Source organism: Phoenix dactylifera, chromosome 5 (genome assembly GCF_051530095.1).
Source record: "Phoenix dactylifera cultivar Ajwa chromosome 5, Ajwa_hap1_PhDact_Kaust_v1.1, whole genome shotgun sequence".
NCBI classification, from domain to species: domain Eukaryota; kingdom Viridiplantae; phylum Streptophyta; class Magnoliopsida; order Arecales; family Arecaceae; genus Phoenix; species Phoenix dactylifera.
Window position 1 is genome coordinate 29784338 of NC_143194.1, and position 16365 is coordinate 29800702.

At 38.1% G+C, this 16365-nt stretch overlaps 1 protein-coding gene across 2 annotated transcripts; it reads right to left on the reverse strand.

The window, feature by feature from the left end:
* Positions 1–4247: 4247 nt before the first annotated feature.
* On the reverse strand, positions 4248–15364 carry LOC103702470 (uncharacterized). 2 transcript variants are annotated; one of them, XM_088722221.2, is made up of 4 exons: positions 15231–15364; positions 12898–13237; positions 12399–12820; positions 4248–4892 (listed from the first exon to the last, which is right to left on the reverse strand). In XM_088722221.2, the coding sequence occupies exons 1-4, from the start codon at positions 15284–15286 to the stop codon at positions 4454–4456; spliced, it is 1257 nt and encodes a 418-aa protein (XP_088578347.2). In that variant the 5' UTR covers positions 15287–15364; the 3' UTR covers positions 4248–4453. The 2 variants fall into 2 exon arrangements, with proteins under 2 accessions (XP_088578347.2, XP_089786978.1); XM_089930852.1 differs by having other exon boundaries at positions 12898–15171; positions 15284–15362.
* Positions 15365–16365: the final 1001 nt, after the last annotated feature.

Sequence of the window (16365 nt, forward strand, 5' to 3'; positions counted from 1 at the left end):
CATCCCCCGGGTGCACTTTGCTTTCTCGAAGACTCGGACATTTCTATCTAGCCAACAGTGGTAGGCTAGATAGGCAGCACTGATCTTTCACTCCTCAACGTCGGGCCTCTGTGAGGAAGCCAAGAAAATCCTCGATCGACGACAACCCTTGCTGCGGACCGTGGGAGGCCGAAGCATACCTTCAGATCTAAGCAGCCCGTGGACATCCAATAAGAATATGAAAAATGGACATTTCCACCTCCAGGCAGACCACACAAATTAGGGGAATCCTTACCTCTTGGCAAGCTAACATGCCTTTGGAAAGTAGGCACCCCCATGCCACCTTTCAGACAAACAAGGCCACTCGGTGGAGGATACGCAGCCTCCAGATCCAACTCCCATCTATCCACCAAGTCAGAACCCTCTTGACCAACCTAAATAAGTTCCAAGGAAATATGCAAATTAGGGACAAAATAAGGTGCATTTTTTAAAGAAAATGAGTGTGGGGTAATTGTGTATGATGATTTTAAGCACAAACATGCATGTTACTTTTCTTAATGAATGATATGCATAATATACAAGCCTAAGTTTTCATGGAGACAATAAATTTTTCATGGGCAAATACAAGTACCGTTTAGTTTTTTGCATTCTCTACGCCAAGTATTTTCTATAATACAAAGCATACCCCTCCCAAGTCCCAGATGAGGTTTAGTCGTGGCACGGAACAAGCCATGGAAAGCAGCAGCAACCATCGTTTGCTTTGGTACCAAGTTGGAACGCCCACCACTCTGAGTTGGGCTTCCTTAGCTTGGACCATGACCATTCCACCATCCCAGCCAATCTGGAAGCTCATTCATTTTTTGATAAAGTGAGGGAAATTGTGCTTTGGGAAGCCTACAAGCTGCATGCAATTACCCGTGACAAATATAAATAAGAAGGAAGAGGGAATCTGATCTGCATATAAAAAAGAGAATCTGATTTCAGTATTTATGGGTTGGGTTGGGTCAGAATTTAGTAAACCCAAGTCCAACCCGAAAAATAGAGCAGATTCCATTTTAAAACCCGGCACGGCCCCATGGGTCCTTTAAATCGGATTGGATCAAGTCTAAGCGGATCGGTCCAGATCAGTTTATAGGTCAACTCAACCCATTTGCAGCCTTAGTCTCACCTTCTCCTGCAGACCATGACCAGAGCTAAGGCTTCATTTGGGGAGATTTTGGAGGGCAAAAAAGTACTTTCTGACCCTCCACAAGCACTTTTAGATAAAATAGGTGTGCTTGGTAAAAATTTTGAGAAGTTATTTTAGCTTTTCCGGAAAGCTAAAAACAGCTTTTTGGGAGAAGCTCTATTTTGAAGCTTTATGAAAAATTACTTTTTTGCCCAATCGGAAAGCTATTTTTTTTACAAAATATTCTTGATAAAATATAACAATTACACAAAATATTCCTTTAATAATTGTTTAACCAATTTTATCACATGGCTAGAAAATTTGTTATATTATAAAAAATTAATTTATGGTGATAATTATAATATTTTATATTTTTATTATTATCTTATACTATAAATATAATATTATATTACATTATATCATAATACATTGATATGTTATGTTAAAGAATTTAATATTATATTAAATTATTATGCTATGGTATATTATATTATATTACTATATTGTAATAATATTATATTACATTACAGTAATATTATACTATATCATATATTTATGTATTAATACATATTATATTTTATTATGCTCTATTGTATAATACTATGCAATATCCTTTATAATCATTTTGCCATACCAAAAGTACTTTCTCAGTTTGTTTATCAAATACATATTAAAGTGGCACAACACTTTAGATATGTAGTTACCAAATAACAAATAACTTTTTATAAAAGCTTTACTTCAGAAAGCTCTACTTTCACAAGCTCTACTTCCAATAGCTCTACTGCCAATAGCTCTTCCAAATAGGGCTTAAGTCTTGGCCTTCTGCAATGCACTGCCAATCTGTGAACTAAAGAGAACTGACATTTTGATGGTGTTTCTATCAAAATTGTTTACAATTTATTTCTTATAGAATTTAATGAGTTATTCTATTTTTTTTTTTTTTTAAGGCGTCCCACTACTGAAGGTTTTTATTATTGTGAGATTTGGAGAGGGTCTGATGTACACAATGCTACTTCAGATAGAAAGGTTATTTTATTAGTTCCAACTCATAATGAAACAACTTTATTGTTGTGTCAAAGCCTACGCATGCGCGCACTCTCTCTCTCTCTCTCTAATGCACAACTTACGGATGGATTTTATATAAGATTGTTTAACTATTTCCCAGAATTTGTCCAAAATGAAGTTTTGGCTATACATTTATTCATTCCTCTGCTATTTCAGAAAAATGGTGACAGTTAATTGAATGGTATTTAGAAGACCTTATAACTCAAAAACTTGCTCGCCATCCTGAAAGTACGGATTGATTTTGGATCTAGATAAACCCCATCAACCTCAATTTAACCTTACACAATCGGGATTGGAAAAAACAAGATTGCATAATTTGATTTCTTTCCAAGGCGAAGCCAATAAATAACATGAGAAAGAAATCTGTAACAAAAGTAGAGGCAAGTGGATTGTAGTGTGTAAGCTGCTGAATCGCTAACAGCTGTTATATCAGCTAATTGGCATCTTTGTCCTTAAGATTTTCTCCTGGAGGAGGTTCAAGATTTTAGGCCTGGTTGTGGCACTTATCATGGTACTGCATAAATTAGCAAAAAGAAAAAGGAAAAGGAAAACAAATACAAGTTTTTTTTTTTGGATGAGAAAATACAAGTTATTATACTGGGAAGCAAACTGAGGATGCCATTGAACACCTCACTCTTGTAGACAGTGCCATTGTGCATCTCATTCTTGTAGTCTAATATAACAATCTAGGACCTCCCTCAAAAAGACTAGCCGAAAAGTATTATTTAGATTTCTTGATCATGTATAAGTATCCAAGATCTACCCAGTGAATAACCGATATGAGATTAAATATACACCTGCACGAGTCCTTATACACTCTCCGTGTTTAAGGCCGACGTCCTCATCAGGTGAAGAATTCGAATCTAATCACAAGGGTCATGATTGGCTCGTGGTTAGCTTCAATGAATCCGTGATGCATGTGCTCTAGTATACATAGGTTATGGATCGGCTCCGCTCTAAGACCTCACACAAAAAAGCTAGTCGGAAGGTATTATTTGGGTTTCTTGATTATGTATAAGCATCCAGATCTATCCAACAAATAACCAATGTCTGCGCAGGTCCTCACATACTCTCCCCGTTTAAGCTCCGATATTTTCATCAGGCTAAGGATTCAAATCCATTCAAATCTAATCACAAGCACTGCAATCAGCCCATGTTCAGCCCCAATGGATCCGTGCTGTAGTATACTCTAGTCCATATAGGTTATAAGCTGAGTTCGTTTTGATGCCATTTGTAACAACTCAGGACCTTATCCAAAATAGTTAGCGAAAAGATATTTTTTGGATTTCTTAGTCCTGTATAAGCATCCAAAATCTCCTCAGCAAATAACTGATGTGAAACTAAGCACACACCTGTATAAATCCTCCTATCTACCATCTCTTCTTCATTCTTGTAGTTTACCATCCCTACTTCGTCCACCAAATGGAAATCAAGGCCAGGCAGGTTGAGGGCTGCCATGTCAAAAAGCAGCACCATGCCAACGTTCATCATTTGAGATCTCGGTCTTGATCAAGTTGAAAACATGGAATTTCTCACCAAAGCCAAGCTAGTTCAGGCCAACAAGGTAATTTTGATGCTTGGCCAACGGAAACAAAACGCATATTGTACATGTCCACAGTATCAACAGGCTTAAGTTCTTCAAGAATTTACTCATTCTTAATATTGTCTAATTATATAACCATAGTTATTAACAAAAAAAAAAAAGAAAAAGGGAAAAAGTGAAATCCAGAAACCAGACAAAGGAATCCCTGCTTTCCTACTATATAAGCCCATTGAGCTCTTAGAAGAATTTGTTCAGACTAATGAACATTTGAAAAGATCAAAAATACTGGAATTACAGAAGACAAAAACGACATCAAAATAAAAAAGAGATTTTCGCTTTCCAGAAATGAGTAAATGAAAATAAGGCAATCTTCAACAATTCAAGTACCTCTATCATGCATATCCGGCAGAAAAGTCTGCCACCCAAGAAGCATGGTCCGTTTCAGTAAACCACAGAGCACCTTTCTATAAACAAATGAATCACACTCTACCATAAATAAATCGATCATTCTTCAATTTCCTTTATAAGTAAACAATGATATGTTTATGGAAGGTTCATAATTGACTAACTAATGCTAGATAAAAACCTGATAAGCCTACTGCAAAATCTCAATTCCAATACAAACACATTGAGCCAAGACGCATAACTCAAGCCTACCACAGATATTCACAACATCAGATGCTCAGCAGCATGTTGAACTATGGAGCTAATAGCCTTTTGATTCCAGCTTTCTGCTCAGAAGTCAACCTTGTTGGAAACTTGATATTGAATTTGATTCGAAGGTTTCCTCTCTTGGAAGGATCCTTTGGCAGCGGCATCCCTTCTCGAGGAACAACCTCCTCATAGGCAGGATGAATTATGGAGTTAATTGGTATTGTAAGGCTCCGACCATCAAGTGTAGTCAAACGTACAGTGTAACCAGTAAGAGCTTCAACCAAAGAGATTTTCTGCGTCATTACAAGATCATTTCCTTCCCGCATGAATACATCATGGGGCTTCTCATCAATGACAAAGACTATGTCTGCAGGAATTATGTCGGGTGCTTCATTTCCCTTCTCTGGGAAAGTAATTTTTGTTCCTTTTTTCCAACCAGGCTTTATATCAATTGTCAAAATTTCCTCCACTGGCATTGTCTTCCTATAACACGATCAAAGTAGTAACAGTTAAGGGATAAAGATATTAAAACAAGAACAAAAGTAGAACAAAGGGAAAACTTGGTCAAATTATCTCTTAATAATTACAGTATACAGTTAATATGAACATTATTTTTATTAGAACAAATTCTTAATCTACTAATGTACCTGAAATTCCAAACAGGGAAGTTGGCAAGCTCAAAACACATCAAAGTTTCATTGAATAAGGGAACAAATAACCAAATGTTAATAAAGAAAAAAATACTAATAAAGACCAGAACAATAATCAGCTAAATCAATCGCAGCCTTCTACACAAAACCGCCAACAGAACACTTGGTTAAAATTTAGGTCCCTTCTCTAAATTCTCTGCAATTTGGAAAAGAGTAGGCCTGTATATATATGTGACCAATTTGTGCTGCTCTTTTCTCATTTCTTCAATTTACAAAAGGCTTTTTTTTTTTCAAGTTTGGACATGACTTGCTCCATAGTTTTGGGTATTGCGATATTCTGGTCAAATAAAAGCAAAATTAGTAAATTCTTTTAAATAGGGTGGGCTATCCTGCAGCTTAAATCTCAGATACTATGATTATCAAATGTAACATTGTAATCAAATATAAAACGAATTATGTGAAAAATGATTATACTTTTCTAATAAGACTTGTTTTCCATTCTCTCCTTGCAGAACCACAACGAGATGTCTATCATATTTGATAGACCTCAAGATAGCGTCTGCTACATTTTTCTTGTTTTGCTTTATTTTCTTTTTGAATTTTCCCTGATGTTTTAATATCCTTTTTTTTTGTTAACATCTTGTTGAAATAACATAATCCAGTGCTGAAAACGTATGTACTAGAAAAACCAGAACTCATCTCCCCCAGCCAAAACCGAGTCTTTGGACCTTATTATGTACTTAATCCCAGCTCTTCTGAACAAAATCCAAAGAAAAAGTAGAATAAAGAAAAAAATAATGATTATGGTGACACACATTTAGAGATGCATATGCTTTTCAATGCTGTTGGTGCATGCATATGAACTCGAGCACCCCCATCCCCTTTGGTGGAACCACCTTTCAGAATCCCTGTTAGCAATTTGGGGAAACAACATATATCGACTTGTCTACCATCTAGATTGGCTTCTTATTTGGCGGTATTTTTACTAACGGATACGCATGAGACCAATTGATAAAAAGAGAGACGAAACAAAGAGGGATAAACAAGAAAATCTTGCCACCATAAAATCAGAAAAATATAGAGACTATCTTTCGACAGTAACGTATTCCCTAATACATCAGAAGCTGAGCAGGCAGATTTTAATTAGCGGAACAAAAGTTTGCTGTTGGTAAAACAATTTGAACTCCCCCAAAGATGATGTTCTAGTGCATGCAGCAAAATGATAAAGAGGCTCTTCAACATAAAGCTTGTTTAGAAATAAGATCAGATTAATTGCACTCTGTCAAAGCATATTGATGACGATGCAATGGAGGAACAAAAGGACACAGACTGGATCAACTATGGTCACTCTATTGTATGTGCATGCATGTGCACACATAAGCTTTTCCTTGTTTATGTAGAAATAAAACGTTGATGAATTCTCATTTTGCATGCAGTCTGCATCTTCAAGGTAATGACAACCCAAGAAAAGTTCAAATTGAGCAAAAACAATATCTCCAATGACAATAATCAAAAAAATAAAAAAATGAAGTGGAAACCCAGCAAGATGACTTGAGAATGAGATCTGAAAAATGCTACTGTAATCTACCAAAGACTTGCTACAGACATTAACATGCACTTGTCTATATTTGTTATTTTTCTGAATTAAAAAGCATCACACTTCTTCCCACAGTGCACACAATCATAATGTCTTAAAAGGAGTTTAGCATTGAGACTAAACAAGAGAATGTATTCAATTAATCAGGAAATCACAGGAGAAATGTTGAGGATTTAGAGAGAGAGGAGGAGGGCGGGGGAATGAACTCATTAGGGGAGAAGGAAAAGGAAGAGGAAGGGGGGGGGGGGGGGGGGGGGGGTATGTTTACAGAATGCACAATTCAAAACTAAAAGTCATATAAAAAATATATACAAATGTTTATGAAATTAATGAGGAAACTTTTATCACAGACGAACTTATGCAAAAGAAATATAAACTCCCAGAAAATTTAGAATTGCCAATGGTTCACAAAATTATGTATCAATCAAGAAAAGGGCTTGTTGCTCCAACAGCCAACTAAGATAACTAAAAGTTACTTAATAGTAAGTTCCAGGTAAAGAACATACCATAGAGTATATGTTATGTGCTAAAGCCCATAAGATAAAGATCTACTGTGTTCGTGGAAGATCACTACATGAGATGTATGAGATTTTTTCGACCAATACATGCCTGAATCCTGATTGCCTCATACAATATCATGCAATATTACTTAGCATGAAATTTTCTTTCAGTTTAGTAGTACCGAGTTCACTATGGGTTGATTGTTCTCATGCTTGAATTTCTTATCCTTTTGATATCCTTAAACAGGTGGAAAAGGCTAGGATGTAAAGGAGGAAGAAGTTGGCAAGATCAAGGTGGATACAATCATGAGATATTCCAGGTATGATTCAGCTTATAATAAGATCCTTGTACCCCTAAATCTTTGGGATTTACAAGATTGGACCTCTCCCCCATCCCATCCACACCTCTCCCTCGCCTCTCTACTTCTCTCAGACCTTAACAGCAGTACGGAGACATCAGAAAGATAAAGAATCCAGGTATTGGAAATATGCCCTTCTTCTTAACTACACTAATCCTGTCCTACCCTACATAAAGCCCTATACTCTTTTGCACTATAAGTCATACCTACTGTGTCAAATCTACTGAATTTGAAATGAAGGAAACATCAAAACTAGGTTCAGATTATGAATCACATAATTAAGGCTCCTAAAGCTTCTGTTGTTTTTTGACCAACTCAATTCAACTCAACGAATCCTTAATCCCACATTAGTTAAGCTCGGCTGCAAGAAACCTTTTTCTCCATTCTGCTTAGTTTAGAATCATACTTTTCGAAAGATGTTGAGATTTTAAATTCTTTTTTTTTACTACTTCATCCATGTGATTTTCAGTCTACCTCTATCCCTCTTTCCTTCTATATGTATCAAAGCACTCCTCCATACTGGTACATTCCTCGTAGTTGTACATGTCCAAATCATTTTAAATAATAGTTCTGTTTTCATCTATATCACCACAAATATTTAAATAATTATCAACTCAACATCTTCCAGAGCTGATGAATCAAAAACAAAAATGAGCATGTCACCACAAATACTCAAGTAAAAATCAGTCAGTGAGAGCAACAGGTAGCCCACAATTATTCTTAGAAATTTACGATATCTATCGATCTATCGATCTATATATATATATATATATATATATATATATATATATATATATAGACAGACAGACACACACACAGAGAGAGAGAGAGAGAGAGAGAGAGAGAGAGAGACTCAACCTAATCCTGTCCAAATGGAGATGATGTTTCAAAAAGATGGCTACCTAAGTCATGAAGTGGTTTGGCTTAGCCTGAAAGTTCACCCAAGCAATTGCCTCAGACATGAAGGGCCTTCTGCAAGCAGTATAAACACTCCACTAGCCTGGAAACCCCCTTAAGCAAGCACTTTAGCAATCCCAAGAGCCACATTAAGTTCCCTCCTCTTACTGTCTCCAATTACTGTTCAGTTCCTAATTTTCCTCCTGCAGCTCTTCACTCGGCCTAGACAAGGTACTAGGATGAGCGCCTATAACCTATTTCATGACAAAAATTGCTAGAAGGTGATGCTACCATACATGCCAAATAATAGAAGCTTTAGCATAGTTTCAAAGTTCAGCTCTTAGATAGTTTGCTACTAAAAACCTGCTTTGAAATTACAATAGGAGATGAGGAACATGACTTCAATTTGGCAGGTAAACTTTTCATCTACTCAAAAGATAAGATGTTACAATATGTCTTGAAAATCACTGAGTAGCAGTTGGGGTTAAGGCTATGAATATTGTATCCCTTAGAGCATTAGCGCACAAAGGATTCAAAGGGGAAAAAGTGGGCCAAGTGTAACAACATTATTGAGTACAACTATAATAAGCAAAGAAAAACATGTACAGGATATTACACTTGCCAATTAGTTAGGATAAGGCTTGATGGTTATCATGATCATCACCAATATGAGCAATTAATATAAGCCCATATTTTGGGTGAAGCCATTAGAGTAAACTTGCTAAGACACATTATTCTAAAAATAAATCAAAAAAATATTAGAGCACCTTGTTTTCATTCATGTACAATCACCAAATAACATATCTAGGTCCTGCAAGCAAAGAACATGTGCTACAAGTATATTCTCCTACTTTTTATTTTTCTATTGGCGCTATATAAGGCAAAATGGGCCATGTTACAGTTCAGGTCATGTGAAGGAGTAGATTCAAGAGCTAAATGAAAGAAGTTGCACTCTGATCTTTTAATGCAATAGTGCCTGGGAAGCACCAAGCTAAGTAACAATAGATGCAATAATTATTGGTATAAGTTTTAAATCAGATTCTTGATTGAAGAGTAGGTTCTGAGAATCAAGAATAGGTTAAAAGGTTGCAAAAATGCATGTGAGAGTAAATCTGATAATGCACAGAGCACTTTGCCTTGATAACTATGATAGCTATGGCATAGAATGCATAGCTAGATACAAGATCAAGTAACCTGGCTTATGTGAATTCTCCTTGATTCTTAAAACATCTTCATTACATACTGAGTACGCCTATGTTTGATATCTTGTCATTTAACTTTTTTTTATACACTTTTTTTTATACACTTTTTTTTCTTAAATATCACCTAAAGGAAAAGCATGCCAATTCCCAAGTGACATTAGGGCATGAGGTAGTCATTAGTGATGCTGAAAATCGCCATTAAAATGCCTCATAACCTGATTACCAATTAATACTATCATCGATTAATACAATTAGTTATGCTCGACGCTTTTGTAAGCTAAAATCCACAATACAACACATATCTTGCTCACGGACACCAATTTCCAAGTGCATTCTTAATAACTATAAAAAGTTTTTATCCAAGATATACTTCACTATTCCTGTTGATGCGATAAATATCATGCTTTCACATGAGATTCCAAACTTCTAGTACAAGATTAGTGATTATTAGAGATGCCACATGAAGCATATCCCCCTAGAAATCACAACTAAAGAAGCCTATACACTGTCTTTTATCATATAAATACCACTCCTGAGGCAACATAAGTTCAAAACCTTCACACATAAAGTACATACAACTTTAGGAGCAATTTACAAAAGTAATACTCAAACCAAGATATATTTCCTACATTCTTATCCAAGGGTGATTCTTCTCAATGAAAAGAATTTTCAAAATTCTCTTCTCAGTACTTTAGTTGATGCAAAATTTGACCTTTAAATTCCTTCTCTAACCCTATTGCTTGTGTCACATGTCCTCAACAAGACTCTCTAGCCAATAATGCATAAGGCTGAACCATCTCAAATGGTTCTATAGCAATCTCTAATAGTAATACTTTAGGCTTTTGCTTGCATGTACTCAGTTCCAACTCTATCTTCTAGTGCAGCATCCTCATTTCCGCTACGATATGCCATACATGCAGCCATCATTGGGATCCACATAACAAAACCAACCTTACAATTTATCGAGAAGTTCCACACTTGGTATTCAACAATGATTGATACTCCATAACATGCATCTCCTCACATGCCATGGCCACAACTATTACTTTTTCCTTTCACTACTGGAAACAAAAAATAATGATGTGGGCCTTCAATATGACCAATAAAGGATGACTTTGTGTGACCAGCCAAATTGCTACTCGGTCTTTTTCCTCATTGTTGGTTCATTCATCTCAAGAGCCAAGCCTACTTTGAGAATGGGAGCCAAGGTGATGAAAATGATCCATCAATGGGACTTTTTCTTCTTATCCTGACTGCATTCTTAGAAGAATTCCTATACAAACTTCCTTCCAAGTACCAATTATGCCAAAATTATGTTTTGAAGCATCCTCCAAAAGACCAATCTACCATTCACCAACACATCAAAAACAAATAACACAATGCACGCTCGTACCTAATCAACATCTATAACAAGCAGAGAGGCTAAAGGCTTGATGCTGAATGCCAAACTACCGCCATCTCTAGTGTTTATATTATAACTTCAACATTACATGTTCCCCTCGTAATGTGAGTAGTTGAGAAAAGCCTATGAATATTACGAAAACTCTAAAAATGCATACCTTATTGGGTATATACATCCCTTTATTTTTAATTTATCAAGTGATGTACTACAAAAAGATATATATCAAGAGAAGTAGATATGCTTTAGAGGGACGTATTTACCAATTTGCAAATTCTCTTGACAAAGAAAACTAACGCAAGGCCCAAACTTCTCATCAGCTAGTGCGATCACAATCATCCTTGAATACTTGTTCCTTTTCAATTGATCATGTTCATAACACCTACCTGCCTGCCTGATGAAGGTGCTAGTAAGTGCAATCAGCATCTCTTCTACCTCCACAAACATTCATTCTGTACTCAAAAATGCATCATATCCAAATCGAAAACAATCCCCAGTAGATCCTCCTTCCAATATCTTTATCAGAATCCTATGCATGGAAACACCCTCAATGGTCAACCTTGGAGAGCAAACATTTAATCACCTGAAAACATGGTTACCACTTTTTTTTTTTTTCCCTTGTTACACATTCATGGAGTTAGGCCTAAAACTCTAGGAGCGTCAAAGAATAACAAACTAAATGAGCTTCAAAGAGTCTGCATTTAACCCATTCAATAATAGAGCCAAGACATAAAGCAGAGTAATGAATATATAGCACCTATTTTAAAACATGGCCTATACAAAGAAATGCAGCATGTAGCATATATCATATGGATGTCACAAAACAGCAATAAAACTTCCAAAATCCAGTAATTTCTGAAAATACCACAAATACTGGCATCTGAAAAATTGTACATCAAATATATCCCTTTTGCAAACAAGGGGATGATATCAGACAAACGGTGAGTAATAACACATGGCAGATAGGCCTAGTAAGAATAACAGGGAATGACAAACGGTGAGTAGTCAAATTCAAGCATGGAAAAATAATAATAGCAGTAGTAGTAGCAAAAGTAGTGGCAGTAGCTTAAATATTTTCTAACAATTCATTCTTCCTGACACTTACAAGGACTTGCTTGACTTTCTAAAAAGCCGCTGCATTGTCAGAATATCCTATTCATGATAAGCATCATCATCATCAACAACAACAATAAGCTGATTAGTGCTGAGCTACAGTCACGATTTCTCGAATAAGATGTAGCACATATGAGGCATATTCCAAGCCTATTATACACTACTTTAATCGACCGAAAAAAGAAACAGAAAGAAAAAAAAGAAAAGGGAACCAAAAGCAAACTTTTGCTATCGAATAGAGTTTTTTCCCCGACAAGAAATTAGAGACTCACCCGCTAGCATCAGCAATCTCCCTGGAGATCTTCATCTTCTTGGTAGTCCCCTTATACAAATCCTCGAGACTGCACGGCAGCTGGTTCTCGATAGGTGCCGCCTTCTGCAGCCGGTGGGAGTGCATCGCGGACCCCTCCCCGCCGAAGGCCGATCCGAAGAAGTCATCTCCGAACATCCCACCGCCGAACCTCGATCCGCCCCTCATCCCACTGCCACCGCCCATGCCCCCAAAGGGTCTGGAGAACCCAAAGAACTCGGCGAATATATCGTCCGCATTCCTGGGATTGAACCGGAACACGTCGGGCCCGTCCCCGCCGGAGAAGAAGGAAGTGTCGCCGGCTCCCGGCGGCGGGACCTGCCCCTTGAGCCCCTCCTCGCCGTACTGGTCGTAGATCGCCCGCTTCTGCGGATCGCTCAGGACCTAAAAAACAGGGACGACAACGAATCAGAATCCGATCTTTGCGATTTGAGATTTTGTTCTGGGACGGAGATTGGTACCTCGTAAGCTTCGGAGATCTGTTTGAACTTGGCTTCGGCTTCCATCTTGTTGTTCGGGTTCTTGTCGGGGTGCCATTTCATGGCGAGCTTGCGATAGGCCTTCTTGAGGTCATCGTCCTTGGCGTTCTTGTCCACCTGGAGAATCCTGTAGTAATCCACGCCCATATCGTCCCAATTCCTCTGCTTTCCTTTCTTCTTTCCTGTTATTAGCCTCCTCCTCTTCTTGTTCTTCCTGGTGTTGTGTGCAAGTGGTAGCAAGCGAACGGCGGTGGTTCCTTCTTGGTTTCTTGATTCTTCTTTCTTTCTCACTTGCATACGACGGCGGGAGTGGGGGAAACGTCTGGAAGAGAGGTCAGGTGAGAAGGCTGTGGAAGGTTCGAGAGGCCTGACTTGGTTTGGGTTAGCTGGAGGAGGCGTGGTCCGAGTTGGCGAGGCACGTTCCGATTCCTGGGTCGGTTTGGGATGACTAGGCGCGTTCGCCATGTCTCAAAACCTGGCAAACGTGCCATCGTGGCCGATGGACGACACCAGGGGAGGTGGACATGAACTAAGATCGAACAAGAGTTATAGATACTATTATCTTAGTGACTTTCTTAGCCTATTTAAACTAGCCTATAATCATACAATAATTGCATCTGAATATCGCTCGAGAGCATTGGGCACCACTTTGGATGCCACGTAATGAGCATCAATACGGCATCCCGCTCCCCCCCCCCCCCCCCAAAAAAAAAGAAGAAAAAAAAGAAAAAAGAGATGGCTGCAAGGATCCGGCCCATCCGGGACCGCTAGGGTATGTTGAGGTCAAAGGAGGGGCCAAGCCCACGAAGGTTAGAGTAGAGGGATAAGCCCACGAAGGTCACACTTGAGGTAAGCTGAGTTTGTATGCTAAACCATAGTCAATCGTCTAGTTTCTTTCACACAAAAAAAAAAAAAAATCGTACCTTCGACTTGAAGCGTAGATTAGAACATATCGTGGATCTTTCACCACCTCAAGCACCGTCTCTTCACAACTATTTTAATGCTCCATCCTCGCCCACTTCATATATCTTCTAAAATCCACATCGAGCACTATCAGCTTCAAATTTCAATAACCATTTCTATCCTTCAGCTCAGGGCTGTATCTAAATTTTTTCACATAAGAGATACTAAGCAAGAGAGCTTTTCAAGATGCCACCAAAATGAAGAATCAAGTAGGAGATGAATGAGTTTTTCTCACTATCATGGAGTCCTAGGTACCATTTTGATAATGCTAATTTATGCTTTTATCTTCGAGATAAAATAAAATTAAGGAAATTGCATTTATTTTCTTGTTGGTGGCTGTATTGTCTCATATTTTCACTGTTGTCCATGCTCGTGCGCTTGTTTTTGCACGAGTTAACAGGCAACTACATCAATTAGCTTATATCTTTTATTATTATTTTAAAAAAATTCTACTAACTAGCTTATATCTTTTTTGTTATTATTAAAGTTTATATACAATCAATAACTTACCTAAACTTTTGGAAATAACCTAACAAATTTTCTCTTTTCTCCGGGAGCCAAGCCCTTTGCCCTAGCCGAACTCCAAATCTTGTTACCTATGTTATAGCAAAAGCAAATAAGTTTTCCTTGTAGTTGCTTCAACCTAGTGGCTGAGAAAGACACTTCAGATTGGCCCCTAGGCGCCCTCGCCAAAGACCAAAAGTACAATTAACAACAAATCGGCAATCGGCAATCTCTCTAAAATCAAGGAAGTTAGATGTGAAAGGGAATAAACCAACAGTACATGAAGGATTTGGTTATTGTTCAGCGCATGCAATCCGGTCCAAAGAGAGCGAGCCAAGCACAGGATCATCGAGATGGTTCGTTGAGTGTCTAATTCACACACACACACAAAAAAAAAAAAAATCATAATGCTCCTATCGCGCCCCAAATTTATCATCCAAGTCAGCCATATGATACAATCGCACACTTTCTAAGACAGAACCCTAAAAAATATATTCCTCAATATCATAACAACCTCATTTCAGTATTCCGATACGATCGGGAGGCTGGAGTCTTCCTCTCCATCTCCCCCATGAACGGTCAACGATCGCGATCCACAGGCAGATAGACCGAGCCTCTTCAGGCCGGCCCATTAGCCCAGCGAACCGGGCCACTACAGTTACCTCCTGTCGTAGACTTTACATCCAGTAGGGAAGAAATCATCCCGCAGTTATTGCATCATAAGATCTCAAATCGACCAATTATCACAAATCGCAAGACCTAAATCAATGAAAGCATCTCCAATCCTCTCTATAATCAAAAAACAAAAGATTATAACAATGATATAGAAAAAAAACAATGAAGAACACCTGTAGAATCGATCACAAACAGGAGAAATCAGCAAGGAATCTGATCGACGAACCATCTGATGACTTTGACCGGCAGCTTTATCAGATCCACGGCCAGATTTGCCAACCCTGCAAAGCACGCGCAACTCAAGATCGTCCTGCAATCCAATAACCAAGGGAACAAAATATCCCCCTCATATAAACCACTGATCCACTCTGATCCACAAATCCACGCTTGTAAGAGACAAAGGACGAGGAGCAAATCACTACTAACCCAATGGTCCAGACGACGGCGCCCACAAGAGACAAAGGCCAAGGCCAGCACAGCGACGGGAAACCCTATCAAGAACCCTGCAATCCCCCATTTCTCCTCCTTTCTTCTTGCGAACGTTGTTCGTTTTTGTTTACTTCTCTCTTATCCACGGGAAGGGGGAGCCCAAATACGGGAAACGATCCCTCTCACTTTCCTAATTTGAATTGGAACCCACGGGAACTCTGTGACGAAAATACCCCTGGTTGCGGACCAGGAGGTGTATATAGGTAGGGGTACTTTCGGCATAGAAAGCACGCGCCGAGACGTCCATGCTGGGTGCTGAGTATAGAATATGGGCCGCTGAAAAAAATAATATGAAACGCCCGCTTTAGAAAAAAAAAAAAAATTGAAGCAACGTTGTGGATTGGAATTTGAAGCTCTCATAATGGAAGGTCAAAAAGGCTTGGAAGTCAATGTATTAATAATTTGTTTTCAAATTTTGATGAACAGAGTTATAATGATTTCAACCCGACAAGATACGTGAGAGGTTCCATGACCAAATACCTCTATGACCTTCTGGATGCATTCACTGTAGTGGCATTTTCCGGTCAAAGCAATATAGCTCCACCAAATTTCATACTTGTAAATTGTTCTACTACTCGTTTGATAATTATAAGAAAAGTAATTGGGCTCTGATAAAAGTGGGTTAGTCTATAGCCTTAGGTTAGGATTCAAAATGGATCGGCTATAATCCGATCATATCCATTTATGTATCTGATTCGCATGACATTTAGATCTAAACACGGATATATATATGCATAGCTATAAGTTTTGCCATACACAAATTTGAATTTTAAATGTTTTGTTAGTTGCATATCTGGATGCATATCAATAATTTTTGCC